Source organism: Onthophagus taurus, chromosome 1, assembly GCF_036711975.1.
Source record: "Onthophagus taurus isolate NC chromosome 1, IU_Otau_3.0, whole genome shotgun sequence".
NCBI lineage: Eukaryota > Metazoa > Arthropoda > Insecta > Coleoptera > Scarabaeidae > Onthophagus > Onthophagus taurus.
Window position 1 is genome coordinate 31,574,062 of NC_091966.1, and position 18,091 is coordinate 31,592,152.

The 18,091-nt window shown below is 31.3% G+C and overlaps 2 protein-coding genes across 10 annotated transcripts in view; both read right to left on the reverse strand.

Moving 5' to 3' along the window:
• Positions 1 to 4,707: 4,707 nt before the first annotated feature.
• On the reverse strand, positions 4,708 to 10,529 carry LOC111417609 (gastrula zinc finger protein xFG20-1-like). Its single transcript, XM_071195596.1, has 4 exons — positions 10,402 to 10,529; positions 9,275 to 10,350; positions 6,912 to 7,368; positions 4,708 to 5,614 (listed from the first exon to the last, which is right to left on the reverse strand). Exons 2-4 carry the CDS (start codon positions 10,323 to 10,325, stop codon positions 4,792 to 4,794), a joined length of 2,331 nt encoding a protein of 776 aa, XP_071051697.1. The 5' UTR covers positions 10,326 to 10,350; positions 10,402 to 10,529; the 3' UTR covers positions 4,708 to 4,791.
• A 5,630-nt stretch (positions 10,530 to 16,159) lies between these two features.
• LOC111417584 (WD repeat-containing protein 47) overlaps positions 16,160 to 18,091 on the reverse strand; it is a 94,350-nt gene continuing 92,418 nt past the window's right edge. For all 9 annotated transcript variants that reach the window (XM_023049908.2, XM_071199708.1, XM_023049907.2 and 6 more), the window contains 2 exons: positions 17,128 to 17,828; positions 16,160 to 17,068 (listed from right to left, as the gene is read on the reverse strand). In XM_023049908.2, the coding sequence (XP_022905676.1) occupies positions 16,923 to 17,068; positions 17,128 to 17,828 (847 nt within the window). In that variant the 3' untranslated portion in view covers positions 16,160 to 16,922. The remainder of the gene's footprint in view (positions 17,069 to 17,127; positions 17,829 to 18,091) is intronic.

Below are 18,091 nucleotides of genomic sequence, written 5' to 3' on the forward strand. Positions count from 1 at the left end.
AGCAGTTGGTAACACCGGAACACTTGAAAATAGAAACTTTGAATTGACAATTAGAAACTGTCAAAACACAAAATATATTCACCTGAAAAAAATGTTTGATGTACACCTCCCAAAATAAGAGAAATTGCTCAGAGTCAATGTCCTCATCATTGTGGACCTTATATTCGATGCTAAGAACGTGTTTAAACATTCATAGACAAAAATTGTCACATTGACAAGTAGAAAAATTAATGACCCAATGCTACCAACTTGAACTGGTTCCATAAAATGTTACTAAAATCTCATTACAGCATCGTATGCTGTAAGGAGTCTCATTACAGCACCCGTTTGAGTACTGTTATAGCTTCCATTACCGTAGCGAATTACAAAAAATTTATGACACGCGCCCGTTCGAAGGTTAAGAAAATACGTATTATACGCAGGATGGCCACGCGTTAGATGGCATGGTAACAGGTGGCGTAAAATGCTGTAAAGACAAAAACCACAATATTTTCGTTGGTTATATTGGCGTATAATATTCTTATGTATTTATGTCTATTCTAATTCTGTGTTTAAGTTTTATAATATTTTGCTCATGTCCGCTCTGTATCACAGGTGACCCGAATCTCAAAGTCAAGCAGGTACCGCGCGAGAAATAAAAATAATATGAGATTAATTTTATCCATTGTATCAGGCGTAAAATTTATACAACGAATTCACTGTATTTTAACTGGTTTAATGTATGATTTCATTTTTCTTACTAGTTTCGCCTAAAGCGGCATCTTCAGAGACTTCGTAAAATTTTATGAAAATAACAATTTCAAAGATAATTATATCGAACATTGTATAAAACGAGGTAAAACTTGATAAACTTTTTAAACTATTAATTCCGATATGTATGTCTCAGACGTAGTTCAACCATTTTGATTTTAATGTGTATAATCATATGCAGGTACATTTCAATAGAAACGTTTCAATGAAACATAAAAAGGGCCAGACATTAGCAGTTTCAGACACGTTTCAACTATGTTTCAGAAATATGTCGAAGAAACATTTCATGTTTCAATAATATGTATCAGAAATGTTTCTGAAACGCAAATTTGTTTACTGGGATACAATGTAAGTATTAACGTGTAACAGTTAACGTGTAAAACATTTCGTTAATTATTATCTTTGAAGTTGTTATTTTCATAAAATTATGACCAAGTCTCTGAAGATGCCGTTATATATTAAGTGATAATAGACATATTTGTGAAAATGTTAAAAATCGTTCCCGTAGATCATATCGTACGGAAAAAAAGCAGTAATGCTTGGCAAGTAATTTTAAAAGATAACCTGTTTAATCAAGATTCTAAAATGGTACAACAGTTGCCATTTTACTTTTCAATAAAAATATTATTGCCTGTTTTTTTTTTTGGAAAAAAACACGTTATTTACAAATTTTATACTTTCGTATGATATTTGTATTTTCTCCAAAACACTCAATACCTACGGAGAAACGTGGATTTAACAAGATGGTAAAAACTATTAGTTATTTTGTTATACTTAAAATAACTTTTTACCTATTTGTTTGCACAGTTCATTTTATAGAATTTATTTCGTAAAAGCTTTTGTATCACTATCATTTTTAGTACAAGTACGGTATTTTTACATAAAATACGGTAATTTTGAAGAAATTTAAGCCTCCACTGTGTGGCAACACTGGTACCAATCTCGCGTACTTAAGGAAATCCCAAATTTTGGACATAGAGAACACACCTTTCTGTTCTACAGTGTGTCCCCGGATTGTGTCCCCGTAAGGTATAATGGGGTCATACACACTTATTAAATTTAGAGAAAATTTTTATGTCAAACGATATATGCAAGTATATGCATGAACACAAAGTAAAAGAAATATTTTGATCAATTTTATATTTTGCGTAATTTGAAGTGAAAAATAGCAAATATTCAAACGAAATAATTTCGCGGCTTTTCTGTGACGTAGGAACCGCACTGCCTAAAACAAGTTAAATTGTCAGTGTTAGATAGCGCTTGCGGTGTGACAGTGTCAAAATAAAACCATGGATGTAATAGAGTGTCTCTATTACATCCATGAACAAAACATAATAAACATAACCTACAAACACTCTATCTCTTTTCAATACAACCTAAATGACGTTCATCTCTTTCTCGCATTTGAGCGGGTAGCAGGGGACGCAAAAGTGAGAATCGTACGTCATCAACGCGGGAATTTTAAAAGCGCAAATGGGTATATAAATTTTCAATAATTTTTTTAACAATGACTTTGTTCGAAAATATTAAAAAAAAAAATAACGGTAACTATATTTTTATATAAACTTTCAGAAAATATAATAAAAAAAAAATCGTGTATGACCCCATTGACGATAAATTTTTGAATTCAAATTCTATCTTTTACAATTAAAGTCTGGATGTCACAAAACGAAATATAACCAAGTTTTATGTCAAATGTCCTCAAACTACCAAAGTTAACGGAAGAAGTTTGTTAACCGTTACAGGTAAAGTGGTCTTTCTGAGCAATGTACAACAAAAATTGATTAAGATAAAATGTTTGTTATGTTAAATTATAGCCATATGCGGAATTTTATTAATTTAGCGCATAAAAGAAAAAATGAGTTTTTTCTTGAAAATTTTTTTCTAATATTCCGTTTTACAATAAAAACAAATGATCTGAGTGAACTACCAATTATCATTTGATAGCTTAGCTTTAGCCTATTGTCTATTGTGCCTATTGTTAGATTAATTGATCATGTTTACATTACAACATAAAATATTTATAGTGCAGTGCTATGGATTGGCGAACATTAGTTACAATGCAGTTTTAAGGCAATTTGAGGAAAAATTTGGATTTTTAGTACTACAAAAACAATTAAGAGAGTTGTTAAAAAAAATTCAGAAACAGGCAATGTGGAAAATAAAAGGAAGGAAAAATAGCTTTTAGATGAACATGATGCGGGGTCGATTGTTGCAGTAACGAACGCAATGGATTACGGTAAAGTATCGTTAAGAAAAAGGGCAGTTCAAGTCGGTATAAGTAAATCCCATGTATACAAAGAATTTATCGAGAAAATAAAATATTGCCGTATAAACCAAAATTTAACCACACTATCGAATTAGGTGATGAAGCAAAACGTTTAGATTATTGTTTGTGGCTTGGGTACAAAATTTTGAAATATAGAACTTTTTTAAAAAGCATAATATTTTCGGACGAAGTATCGTTCACCACTAATGGAGTGGTTACATCACAATATTGTCGATTCTGGTCAAAGACTAATCCACATTATCACATAGCTTGCAAACGCCAGTATTCCCAGAAAGTGAATGTGTGGTGTGCTGTTTCTTGAGACGGTGTTATTGGACCTTCCTTCATAAACGGCAATTTGAATCAACACCGATATTTGGAAATACTAGAAAATTGTTTATTTAATTATCTTCACGGCGCCGGCGTGGATTTAGAAAAATGCAATAAATTATATTATCAACAAGATGGTTGCGGCCCACATACGACTATTTTAATTAGAAATTATTTAAATACGTTATTTGGAAAAAATTGATTGATAGATGTGGTCCGCAACCATGGCCGCCAAGAAGTCCGGATTTAACTATTATGGATTTTTATTTTTGGGGTTATGTAAAACAAAAAGTGTACACTGAAAATTTTAATAACAATTTAGACCGTTTCAAACAAAAAATTGAAACTGTTATTAGAGAAATTCCGTTGGACCATATTTGAAAAAGTTATAAACAATGTCGGAAAAGGGCTGAATTATGTGTTAGTGTTGGTATCATTGAATAAGCTTTTATATTAATTTAGTTTAGATCGAAAATGTTTTGTTAATCTTATGATTTAAAAATCTGCATTTTGCTTTTATATCCTAAATTAATAAAATTCGGCATATCGCTATAATTTAACATAACAAACATTTTATTTTAATCAACTTTACATTGCGTACAATCAACGTACATTGCTCAGAAAGACCACTTTACTTGCAACGGTTAACAAACTTCTTGCGTTAACTTTGGTACTTTGAGGACATTTAACGTAAAACTTGGTTATATTTCGTTTTATGACATCCAGACTTTAATTGTAAAAGATGGAATTTGAATTCAAAAATGTATCGTCAATTATACCTTACGGGGATACACTGTATATTAATGTTCATTAAAACCTTGGGCTGGTTTTTTGACCCCTGAATGAACTGTGAATTGTGGGGCTGTATAAAGGGCCTGGAATTTACCCCCACATGAAACTACATACATAGTGTTATCAAATCTTGGTCCTTAACATGAGAAGTGGTTGTTTAATAGAATAGATTTATAAAAAAACAATTTACATTAAAATATTTAATAACCTTTAATTAAATTAAACATCAAATAAAACATAAAATTTAATCAAAAATCTTTATTTGAGTAAAAATGTATATAAAAACTAACATTACATTGTATATTATGTATAAGTTATAACCTAAATAAAAAGAAATTAAAAATATTACTTATTTATTATTCACTAATTACATGTTTGTATAGAATATAAAATATATCCTCGTTTAAAGAGAAGAAATATCCCATTATTTCATTTTTTCTTATTCCAGTATAAGTAACAAAGATATTTAAAAGCATCTGGAAGCTCAATACTTTTTTATATATCAATAAAATTTCCATTTAGTTATTTATTATTCAAGGCAATAATCTCAGTGGTTACAAGTAATTAGGCACTTGGGGATACATTTCTTTTTTAAAATGATTTCATTCCATTTTTCTTTTTTGGTAAGTTGAGTAACATCGTTTTGAAATTTAAATACAACATTTTTTCATATGTTTAGTTAATTGTTGAACTCTAGCAAAGGTTTTAATACATCTCTGACATGAAAAAGGCTTAGTAACAGAATGAGTTAACATGTGACGTGTTAAAACATCTTTTCTACCAAATTTTTTTTGGCAAATTTCACAATTTAATAATTTTTTTTTCGTATGAACGATCATATGTTTCGTCATATTATGAGCTTGTTGAAACCGATTTCCACAAACAGCGCAAACGTAAGGTTTTTCCCCTGTGTGAACTCGACTATGTCGTTGTAAATCACAGGGTTTTCGAAATTGTTTTTTACAATCTTTACAGGTAAATACTTTTGAATGAGAAGCACTTCCGTAAGGTCTCAATTCGTGAACATCTAAATGTTTTTGACAATCGGCTTTAGTTTCAAATGCTTCATGACAAATTGAGCATGTGTAAGGTAATTTACCTTCATGTCCACGTAAATGAGCAGTTAATGCTTCAAGATTTGGAAATCGATCCTTACATTTCATACAAGTGTAAGGTAAAGGACCTTCGTGTTTAACCCTATGTTTTTGGAGAAGAGAACGATTTAGAAATCGTACCGAACAGATTTTACAAATAAAACTAAATAAAAGTAATTTTGGATGACAATCGGATAAATGTTCATTATAACCATCTTCTAATTCGAATTGCAACTGGCATAAATCACAACGTATTATATCATACTCAATTACATGAGTTTCATTAATTACTTCTAAATCAATTTGGTTGTTATTACCTAAGCTATCGTCGTTATTATTAGTCGTTTTTCTTGTTGGTAAACTATCAGCTATCGGATTTGTACGTCAGTATATGTGTAGTAAGTTTAGCGTTCATTTACATGAAGAGTGGTTTGCGAAATATCAAAATAAATCATTATACTGTTCACCTCATTGATGCGTTTTTGCACCAATTTTAGTTTAAATATTTTTTAGATTAAACTTCATACTTGATTGGTTGGTATTTGTTAGTATTATGTTGTGTTACTATTATTACTTATTTATGACTAACTTATTACTTAGTTAATAAATGATAATCAAAAAATTTTGGTGTTGTTCATTTATCTTACCAGTGGTGCATTTTTGCACCATCTCATAAAACAATTTTTATTCAAATAGCTGTGTATATTTTTATACTTCTCATTCCATCTTATCTCAAGAAAAATTATAAAAAAACCGATTTTTTTAAATATAAAGTAGCGTGGGACTAAATGGGTTAAAAGATTTAATTTTGATGGTGGCGGAGTCCTTATAGCTGCGAAGCATGGCTTTCATACCGTTCCCATGCCGAGTCTGCAAAGTGGTGCGGAGGATTTGTGATTGAAAGTTCAGTGCGGTCAACTAATCTTTCTCTTGTGCTGTGTTTATCTTCCTTCTTCTGCTGATGAAGCGCTGAATCTGTTTTTGTCCAGGTTATCTGCTGTGCGCGATGCCTACCCGGATATTATGATTGTTATTATATAGGTGATTTCAATATGCCAACTATCTCTTGGTCTATGTTTGAAGATGATGTATTAATTCCCACGGGGAATTTCGACCGTCGCGAAATTGATTTTCTTAACATTTATTCATATTGTAATTTCAGTCAATTTAATAATGTATCGAATATTAATAATAGAATTCTTGATCTTGTTCTATGAGCTAACGGTCGAGTCGAAAGCATACACCTCTGCAACGATCCACTTGTGGATGATCCTGACTGCCACCATCCACCGTTTGAATTCTTATTATCAGGCATGTTCACTTGTCTGAGTGATGGTCCGAATGTTCGCTTTCTTTTTAAGAACGCGAATTCCGGAGCTATCAAGTGTTTCTGAAATAGTATCGATTGGCAGACTGTTTTTGCTGGGATGGGCGTGGAGAGCATGGTTGAAGTTTTCTATGACCGCGTTAATTATGTAATTAAGAGACGTTGCTAAGCGCTTTCTGCCTAAGCAACGTTTTCCTTACTGGTACAAACGTTCAACTATTCGTGTCATTAAAGAAAAGCTACTTTACCATAAAAATGGAAATCTACTCGCCATAATAGTAATTACTTGGCTTTCTCTATCTTGCGCTCCAGGTCTAAGAGGCTTATTGCGGCTGATTATAGAGATTACTTAAACTCGATTCGGGCGGGGGTTATGGAAAATCCCAAAGGAATCTGGGCCTTTGTTAAGTCCAGGAAAGGGGATGCGTTTGGCTTGCTAGCCGCTATGTTTTCCGTTGATGGCTCAATGGTGACCTCAGATCCTGATATCTCTTGTGCATTTGCAGAGTATTTCGCCTCGGTTTTCGTAGATGGTAGTATTGATCGTTCAATGGTCTTCGGTGGCCTGGGTGTTTCACATTGGTTCTCTGCTGACACAGTCCTTAATGTTTTGACCCATCTTGACAAGTCCTCTGGCTCTGGTCGGGATGGTATTCCATCTTCCTTTTTGAGGGAGTTTGCTGCCGAACTGTCGACCCCACTTTTTCTTATTTTTTCAAAATCTTTACTCGAAGGTACGTTTCCGCGCGCGTGGTAGACAGCTTTTGTCGTTCCAATATTTAAATTAGGAAATAGACAGTTGGTATCTAATTACCGTCCAATTTCTATTATCTCGTCTATTCCCAAGGTTTTTGAAGAAATTGTTTGCGATTAATTTAACCACCCTATTGCCCACTCTCTCATTACTGAACAACATGGTTTCTTGTCTGGAAGATCGGTTGAGTCTAATTTAGTGTCTTATGTTAATTTTATTCATTCTACCTTAAATGAATTCTTATACAAAGCTGTCTTCCTTTAACATTCCTGCCGGCATTGTACGCTGGATAATGTCATATCTTTCTGACAGAAGTCAGGCAGTTAAGATGGGTAGCTTTTTGTCGGACTACAAACCCATCTCATCTGGTGTGCCTCAAGGAAGTCACCTTGGGCCCACATTATTTCTAATTTACACAAACTACATTTCTTCTTGGTTTAAATTTTCCAAATTCCTGCTCTATGCGGATGATAATAAAATATTTACTAGAGTCAGCTCTAGTCATGACAGCCTGAGGCTCCAGGAGGACCTTGATCGTCTACATGATTACTGTCGCGTTAACAAACTTTATTTGAACTATGACAAATGCCAAAAAATAACGTTTACATGGAAACGCTATCCTATTAATTTTAATTACAACTTTAATGGTAGACCTATTATCTCTACTGACAGAGTGAAGGATCTTGGCATTATACTTGATGCCAAATTGAGATATCAGCTTCACATCGAAGTCATGGTGACGAAAGCCCTGCGTAACCTAGGGTTTGTTATCAGAATAAGTAGACAGTTTACCAATTTTACAAGCATTAAATCTCTTTATATGGCATTTGTCAATAGCGTATTATCCTATGGTTCCATAGTGTGGAATCCTATGTACGCCGTCTATCGTGATCGCATCGAAGCGGGTCAACGACGCTTTGTACGCTATCTGGCTTACAAATATCATCTTCCCTATTGCGATTACGATAGACGCTGTGTGGTTTTTAACTTCTTATCCCTGCGGCAGCGTCGGCTAGTCTCTGACTTAATCTTTCTTTTCAAACTGGTCAATGGCTTGCTGGACGCACCTGACCTTCTGTCTGTGTTGAAGTTTAATGTACCACAGCGTTTCACCCGGCGGAATACAACATTCCTTTTAGGCACATCGAACATGAACGCTCATCAAAACTCGCCTATTGTTCGGCTTTTGAATACTTAGAATCAGAACTTCAACCATGTTACTCTATTTGGACTCTCGTTGCGCTCATTTAGAGAATTACTATTACGAAACGTTTAGTTGTTAACTTCTGTATTGTAGTGCAATTATATAATATTTTTCGCTTTTTTTTTTGTAATTTTTTTTAATTAGCAACTATTCACTGCTGTTATTATTATTTTACATAGTTAATGTTATAATTATTGTTATTTTTTTTCCGTTTTTTTGCTTAGTATGTAGTTAACTGCTTTGTTTTTATGAGGATGCTTCGCTGGGGATATCCTCCCTGTTTGTGTCCCAATAATAAATAAATAACCTATAATTAAATTAAATAACAAATAAAACATAACGCAAAATTTAATCAAAAATCTTTATTTGAGTAAAAATGTATATAAAAACTAACATTACATTGTATATTATGTATAAGTTATAACCTAAATAAAAAGAAATTAAAAATATTACTACTAATATTCACTAGTTACATGTTTGTATAGAATATAAAATATATCCTCGTTTAAAGAGAAGAAATATCCCATTATTTCATTTTTTCTTATTCCAGTATAAGTAACAAAGATATTTAAAAGCATCTGGAAGCTCAATACTTTTTTATATATCAATAAAATTTCCATTTAGTTATTCATTATTCAAGGCAATAATCTCAGTGGTTACAAGTAATTAGGCACTTGGGGATACATTTCTTTTTTAAAATGATTTCATTCCATTTTTCTTTTTTGGTAAGTTGAGTAACATCGTTTTGAAATTTAAATACAACATTTTTTCATATGTTTAGTTAATTGTTGAACTCTAGCGAAAGTTTTAATACATCTCTGACATGAAAAAGGCTTAGTAACAGAATGAGTTAACATGTGACGTGTTAAAACATCTTTTCTACCAAATTTTTTTTGGCAAATTTCACAGTTAAATAATTTTTCTTTCGTATGAACGATCATATGTTTGGTCATATTATGAGCTTGTTGAAACCGATTTCCACAAACAGCGCAAACGTAAGGTTTTTCCCCTGTGTGAACTCGACTATGTCGTTGTAAATCACAGGGTTTTCGAAATTGTTTTTTACAATCTTTACAGGTAAATACTTTTGAATGAGAAGCACTTCCGTAAGGTCTCAATTCATGAACATCTAAATGTTTTTGACAATCGGCTTTAGTTTCAAATGCTTCATGACAAATTGAGCATGTGTAAGGTAATTTACCTTCATGTCTACGTAAATGAGCAGTTAATGCTTCAAGATTTGGAAATCGATCCTTACATTTCATACAAGTGTAAGGTAAAGGACCTTCGTGTTTAACCCTATGTTTTTGGAGAAGGGTACGATTTAGAAATCGTACCGAACAGATTTTACAACTAAATAAAAGTAATTCTGGATGACAATCGGATAAATGTTCATTATAACCATCTTCTAATTCGAATTGCAACTGGCATAAATTACAACGTATTATATCGTACTCAATTACATGAGTCTCATTAATTACTTCTAAATCAATTTGGTTGTTATTACCTAAACTATCGTCGTTATTATTGGTCGTTTTTATTGTTGGTAAACTATCAGCTACCGGATTTGTAAAATCTAAACCCAACCCTTTCATAAACCGCATTTTTGTGTGAACATATCTAGTAAAAGATTCCTCATTTTTTTTCTTCTTTTTCATTGTGGTTTTCTTTTGAACGCGAGTACTTTGTCGTTTCTTTTCTTCGACGCAAGTACGGGTCTCACGATTTCTTGAGTTCACTTTGGCGGCGGCGGTGGAAGCGTGTTTGCGTTTATGATGGCGTTTTCTCGACTTGGTTGTAGCCATTTTCTCCGTTAAAACCGTTAAAACACTGTAAGGAAGCGATTAGTAAATGTTTATCGAGGGCTTGTTATCAACTTACCAAAAAAAAAGATTAAATAAAGTTTCAAAAAAAGGTAGATTACGGGGTTTCCTCACATATTATTACATGATTTCTAAACAATGCGTTTTGGTGGGTTGGTTTTCTCAGATTTCTGTTAATGAAAAAGTGTTGACAGCGACATCTATTCTTAAGTAGATGTAATAATATAAATTAACATTAATTATTTAAAAGTTATTAAAGTAAATGTTTCGTAACACAATTAGTTATTTACGTTAATTTTTTTTAAATATTTCTAAAAATATATCATTTTTTTAAGTACATCCTTAGTTAACTAGTTACTATGTAATAAGAGGATACAATAAGGTTATCACTTATCACAGTAATGTTTTTTAACATTAAAAAAGTTATTATAGAGATTAGTTTAAATAAAGAGTTAAATTTTAATGTGAATTGATGAATTCATGGATTTTATATAACTAATCATTTCAAAAATTATTAAATTTCTGCATTACCTTTAGCAAAGTAACAAATTGGGTTGCCTATGTCTTATTTACGTTCTTTAAATAAAGATAATGACGAAAAAAGTAAATCATTTTATTTTACGTACTTATTATTATTATTATTAATGATGTTCTTTCTCTTTGTGGTCTTAACCAACTAAACTACCATAAAAATTTTTCTTTAAACACACTTGATCTTATTATTATTCATTATACCGGTGTATGTCCAATATCTCTTTGTAGTGATCTATTGGTTCCTGAGAGCAGTGAGCTCTCCACTCTTGCGATTTCCTACTCAATTTTTCTGTATCATGCTCCGGATACCGATTTTTTTTAACACTCTTCTAATTTTCATATTTTTGAAAAATTTTCCACATTGATGCATCTGGGAGCATCATCTATTTAGCTCGTTCATCACTCATCATTACCTATACACAGTAATACTGGGTATCCGGCCATTTTTTACAATCCGGCCGGATACCAAATATTCGGCTTTGCCGGGATATTAAACACCTATTACTTAGTACTCCACCATTCACAGGAATTAGTATCTCTTTTAGGTGTTGGACACTGCAGGTAATAGTCAAGTTCAACCCCAATAGGACTTTTTTCATTGAATACAACTTTATTTACCATTAGCAACCTCATTGTAACAATCCCAATACGATATATAAAATCTCTTGTTGCAGTTTCATCTAGTTTCCTTGTAAAGAAGATAATTTTCAAAATTCGCTATAAAATTTACTTCTTGAAGGATCCTTCTGGAAATATCACCAATTATTAATTAAAGTATCCTTTTTTTAATGCAAAAAGCCGTTTTGAAACATCACTTTCAGTTTTTGAAAAATAAATTTTTGAAATGATCGACAATTTTTTCGAATTTTGCATATTTCGCCGATTAAGTTTTAAAAATTCGTATAAAATCCACTTCTTGGAATATGAGTACGAACATTTCCCAAAGTGTTAATAAGAGTCTCCTCTTTCCAATGAACCAACACGTTTTGAAAAATAACATTTAGTTTTTGAGAAAACAATATTTGAAGTTTTGATAAAATTTTCGATCTTGCAATTTTCATCGATAATTTTCAAAATTCGCTATAAAATTAATTTCTTGAAGGATCCTTGTGGAAATATCACCAATTATTAATTAAAGTATCCTCTTTTTAATGTAACAAGCCGTTTTCAAAAATCGCTTTTAGTTTCTGAGAAATAAATTTTTGAAGTGATCGACAATTTTTTCGAATTTTGCAATTCTCGCCGATTATGTTTTAAAAATTCGTATAAAATCCACAACTTTGGAATATGAATACGAAAATTTTCCAAAGTGTTGATAAGAGTGTCTCTTTTCCAATGAATCAACACGTTTTGCAAAATAACTTTTAGTTTTTGAGAAAACAATATTTGAAATTTTGATAAAATATTCGATGTTGCAATTTTCAAAATTCGATATAAAATTAATTTTTTGAAGGATCCTTGAGGAAATATCACCAATTATTAATTAAAGTATCCTCTTTTTAATGCAACAAGCCGTTTTGAAAAATCACTTTCAGTTTTTGAAAAATAAATTTTTAAAATGATCGACAATTTTTTCGAATTTTGCAATTTTCGCCGATTAAGTTTTAGAAATTCGTATAAAATCCACTTCTTGGAATATGAGTACGAACATTTCCCAAAGTGTTAATAAGAGTCTCCTCTTTCCAATGAACCAACACGTTTTGAAAAATAACATTTAGTTTTTGAGAAAACAATATTTGAAGTTTTGATAAAATTTTCGATCTTGCAATTTTCATCGATAATTTTCAAAATTCGCTATAAAATTAATTTCTTGAAGGATCCTTGTGGAAATATCACCAATTATTAATTAAAGTATCCTCTTTTTAATGTAACAAGCCGTTTTCAAAAATCGCTTTTAGTTTCTGAGAAATAAATTTTTGAAGTGATCGACAATTTTTTCGAATTTTGCAATTTTCGCCGATTAAGTTTTAAAAATTCGTATAAAATTCACTTCTTGGAATATGAGTACGAAAATTTCCAAAAGTGTTAATAAGAGTGTCCTCTTTCCAATGAATTAACACGTTTTGAAAAATAATTTTTAGTTTTTGAGAAAACAATATTTGAAGTTTTGATAAAATTTTCGATGTTGCAATTTTCATCGATAATTTTCAAAATTCGCTATACAATTAAGTTCTTGAAGGATCCTTGTGGAAATATCACCAATTATTAATTAAAGTATCCTCTTTTTAATGCAAAAAGCCGTTTTGAAAAATCATTTTTAGTTTTTGAGAAATAAATTTTTGAAATGATCGACAATATTTTCGAATTTTACAATTTTAAAGTAGGGTATCATATCAACCCGGTATATACTTAAATATTTTTACTTTGTCAACTTAAGATACAAATTGTTGTTAAATTAGACCGTTTAAAAATAAATCCAGACGAAAGCAACGAAATGTTAAACGTTAATAATTTAGTTTATTTTAAACAAAACAAAATATTCTTACTTAACTAAAACTATCTATCTATCTAAAACCTATATATTCAGGTTCATTTGTTGTAATTTAACTTTTGTTCATTTGGATGTTTGCACATTGTGATGAGTCTGTATCTCCATCACTTTCAAAACCCGAACTTTGAATTTCTAGATCAACACTATCATCTTCATCATCAGAAAGTTGCGCAGAATCAGCAGAATATGAACATATGATACTTGGTTTTGGTTGTTGCATCGACTTACTGTATTCATATTTGATTTTCCAGTTGTGAGCTGTGTACGTAATCTTTCCAGCTCGCTCGGTTGTCAATCTGTTTCGTCTTTTATGATGAATGAACGAAAAAGTTTTAAATGATCTTTCAGTTTCCGCCGATGAAACTGGTACAGTTAAAATTCTTATAGCAACTTTACATAACGACATTGTACCACACAGTCCTCTCCACCAAGAAACTAGAGATGTAGAGTGGATACAACTCCAGAGAGCTTTTGGACCATAATTTGTGCTTTCAGCTTTAATTTGCTAAATCTGTCATAACATTTACACGGGAATCGACGTTCAAATCTGCGGTTACTTTATATATGAATTTGAATTTTGATTTAATGGATCTAGTAATGCAAGTGGAAAATGGCTCTTTCCTCTCTTCAAATGATTTCAAAATATTGGCATCATCGTTTTCATTCAAGTTCATATCACTTCCGGAAAGATTTTCTCTTAAATTTACTTCAACATTTGACATATATTCACAAACTTTGTAAACAATACAGTTTTGTGTTTGAAATTTGTCTAAAGATTCCACAATTGGTTTCAGTATTCGAATGGTTGCGTCAATTTTACGCCAAAATGTTAAATTATCTAATAAATTTGTTTTCATATGTCCAGGTAGTAATTCAGATGATTCTTCTTTTACAGCTAGGGGTTGAAGTGATATTTTTGATTTTTTAAAGGATTCGAGGCAGGCGAGAGAACTATAGACCAGGCAGTTTTAACGCAATATTCACTTTTCTTTCTTTATTAATTTCTATAAATAAGGCATTTAGAATATGGACGGTTTTGATTTTTTTTTGAAATTGCAACTATTAGTGTTCATAAATTTTTGAATACAATCACACTTCAGTACATCCCGGCACAGTAAATGAAAAAAATATATGTGCTGGTCATCCTAATGGAATTATATGACTATACATTTCTTGGACATATTTGAAGATTTTTACATATTTGCAGCGTTGTCCCCTATTACACATATTTTTCAATTATTTCGCTTAATTTACCAGCTAAATATTCCGCGGTATGCCGATGTGTCTTAGTATTTATAAATCTACGAAAATTGGTTCTGACTTTGTTACTATAAAATTTATAATGGTTTCACTCCTAATATTGCTCCACCCATCATATTGTAGATTAAGGTTGCAGATCAGATTTAATTCATGTTTTAATACAGCGTAGTCATGATCTAGATATGTTGTTGAAAGAGATTTTCGGGAAGCTAATGTATAAGGTGGTCTTAAAGTATAAAGAAAACCTTTCCACAGTGGTTGCTCTACAATAGAGAAGGGTGTTCCAGACGCATATATTGCTTTGGTCAATCTACTATCCAAGTTTTCCTAAATGTGAAATAATCAGTAATGTTATTATTGAGGTCATTGATGATAATGTTGATGCCGATGAGGAAGTCAACGATGAATGTTGCATTCCAATTTGCAATGCAATCTGTTTTGCATTGGGCCTTTACATCATTTGACATTTCATACACTTTAAAATGTGATTCTTCATTTTATTTACGTTGATCAATTTATACTTTGATTTGCAGTATTTACAATCTACTGATTTGTGTTTTTTTTTATCGAACAAATCTTATTTTATCCCTCAGTTTTCCCATATTGTATAGATTTCTGTAGATAAAACAGAAAACAATAAAAATCTTTTTTTTTTATTTTGACCGTTTTCAGTAATTGTTGATTTTGCTTTCTGATAAGCATGTTGATTTGGATGGAGTGGATTAATGACAAGCACTCCAGTCCTAAACTATTGATCAATTACCTATTCCATTCCTTTGAGGAGTAATGAAGTTAGGCTAATTGGTCTGTATGCCTTGGGATCGGCGTTTGAATGCCTACCACTTTTAGGTATACAGACCACCTTTACTTTTGTCAATAGTATAGGTATCTAGCTGAAGGTGATAGCTTGCTATATATAGGGATATTATTACTGGGGGCAGGTCTTCCATGCCTTTTTGGGTAATTATTTAGATACATTCATATTGCCAAGAAAAAGCAAGTTCAGTATTATTATATGGATAATTTTGTACGTCATTATTGTTATGGGTAAAATGATTGTATTTTTCTTTTCAGCAGATTGGGATGTATCAGATTTACATCCCAACAGTATTAATAATCCTGCATCTATTAGTAATGATTCCAAAGACAAACAGAATTCAAAGTGAATATTCTGTTTTCTGCATCTTAATTCATCTTTCCTACAATCAAGACATAATCTTCTACAATCACCATTGGTATTTCTATGGTTAGTGAATTCTCCAAATTCATCATATTTTTTGATAAGTTTTTCTACTTGTATTTTAGTATTTCTGTTTCTCTCTGGGGTATAATAACTTTATCTTCAGGAATGATCAGATAGTTTTTCCATATGCAGCTCAAATAATGGCCGCAATCCAATAATTACTGTCTACTAGAGCTAGTAACACAATAGAGAAATAATGCTTATAATTACAGTACTTGGAAGGACTATGTAGCGGTTTAACAGTTCTAAAAAAGAAAGAGGAAAAAGTATAATAGTAAAAACAACATATATTTTTTTTGTAAAGAAGGCTTTATTAAGCGACAATAATAATAATAATACATATTATATGAGTAACAAATTTCCGTTACGATCAATAAATGGTCAATGTAGTAAAAGTTTTTAAAAAAGATTTATTACGTATCTAAAATGAAAAAAAAAGTTGGGTCAGAAAGATTGGGTTACAATATCACTAATTAATAATAATTATTAATCGTACGTATATAATTATTATACAGCTGTTTTTTTTAATGATAAATCATCTATTTATGTATATACAATATGTAAATATGAAAATACTCATTTTTCTACTACAAAAAAAGAGTACATTGAAAGCTTTCTTTTTTTCATTCTAACTTTCTAACAATAAGCTTTACATAAACATCTTTTTATATTAAAAAGGTAAAAAAACGAGGTTATCTTTAAAATGAATGTAGCACCAATAAAAAAGTAAATAAATAACAATAAACAAATAATTACAAAATTTCCCCTATTAGAAAAAAAAAAAACAGACAAAGCTAGTAAATAATATTCTCATAGTACATATTACTAACAATATTTTTAATCGTTACTATTAAATATTATTTTTTTTAATAATATATTAATATGAATACATTTTGTGCTGATGATTTTTCACAACTAAAACTCAACTAAAAAAAAAAAGATCTCTTATATATGTGAATCATTTCATATTTTTTTCTTTCGTTTTGTTCAGACTTACATAGTTACATTTAAAAACCAAACAACAAAATCGATTTGATTAAAATAGATAATATTAAATCGGCGGCAACGCCCATAACGTTGCCGTTTTATCAGCAGACGTTGATAAAAATGAAAATTCTGTCGGATGCCAACGTCCGGAAATTACTTTATCTTGATGTTGTGCTACCACTACACTAGGTAAAGGTAAAGTCAAATCACCTAAAAATAACAAAACAATTAATTTTAATTGATTTGATTAAACTTTAATTAATTTTTACCTTGAAGATCTGTAAGAACCAATTTATTATCATAACCTCCTGTTAATAAATAATAAGCTGAAGGTGAAAATCGAATTGATCTTGTATCAGCTGAATGCGGTTTAAAACATTGAATATTTCTTCCTCCTCTTATATCATACAAAACACAAGAACTATCTTCATGTCCAGATACCAAAAGTCTCCCGGAAGGATCCACGCATAAACTAGCCACGGGCGAACCTTGTCTAGTTCCCGGTACCGTAATCGGCGTGACCATATTTACGCAGCCTCTTGTCCTCAAATCCCAAAATCGTACGGTCTTATCGTGAGAACCACTCACAAACATAGCACCGCCCCATGTGTATAAAGACAAAATGTGGCCAGTGTGTCCGCTGAGCGCTTGAAAAGGTGTTCCAGTCGTACAATCGGTTACGTAAATTTTACAGTCACCTGCGCCGCCAGAAATTAAAAGGCTTGATTTATTTGTGGTGTCTTCCAAGAAACATACATCGCGAATTGTTCCGTCGTGCATTGTTAATTCAACTTCTTCGCCTTCTAAGTTTGAGGTGTCCGCGTTGAAACGCATTAATTTTACGGTTTTATCGTTGGAACCCGTTGCCATTAAGTCACCGATTGGGGACCAAGCAAGACAATAAATTGAGCCTTTATGGTGTTTTGTTCGTTTGAAAAGTACCATTGGTTGATAAGTTTGATGATCTTCCCTAAAGAAAAAGAAATATTTATTATTATTAATGCTTCATTTTGTTTGGTTTAGTTGATTATAGTTAAATTATTTTTATTTGCAAAGAGAAAGGATTGGAAATGAAAAATCTTCATTCTTATTAAATTTCCATATTATGTTATTCGAAGGATGATTACTACAATAATTTATTTAACTTTCGAATGACAAAATGGTAATATGTGAAAGATACATCACTTTCAAACGTTCTGTTAGTGAATGTATTATGTGATTATGCAACCAAAT

Coding starts and splice junctions, on each gene's coding strand:
- LOC111417609 (XM_071195596.1), bottom strand. CDS start 10,325: ATGGCTACAACCAAGTCGAGAAAACGCCATCATAAACGCAAACACGCT. Junction 7,369..9,274: donor TATGAAAAAATGTTGTATTT/AAATTTCAAAAC, acceptor GACGGTAATTAG/ATACCAACTGTCTATTTCCT. Junction 5,615..6,911: donor CCCGCCCGAATCGAGTTTAA/GTAATCTCTATA, acceptor ATACTGACGTAC/AAATCCGATAGCTGATAGTT.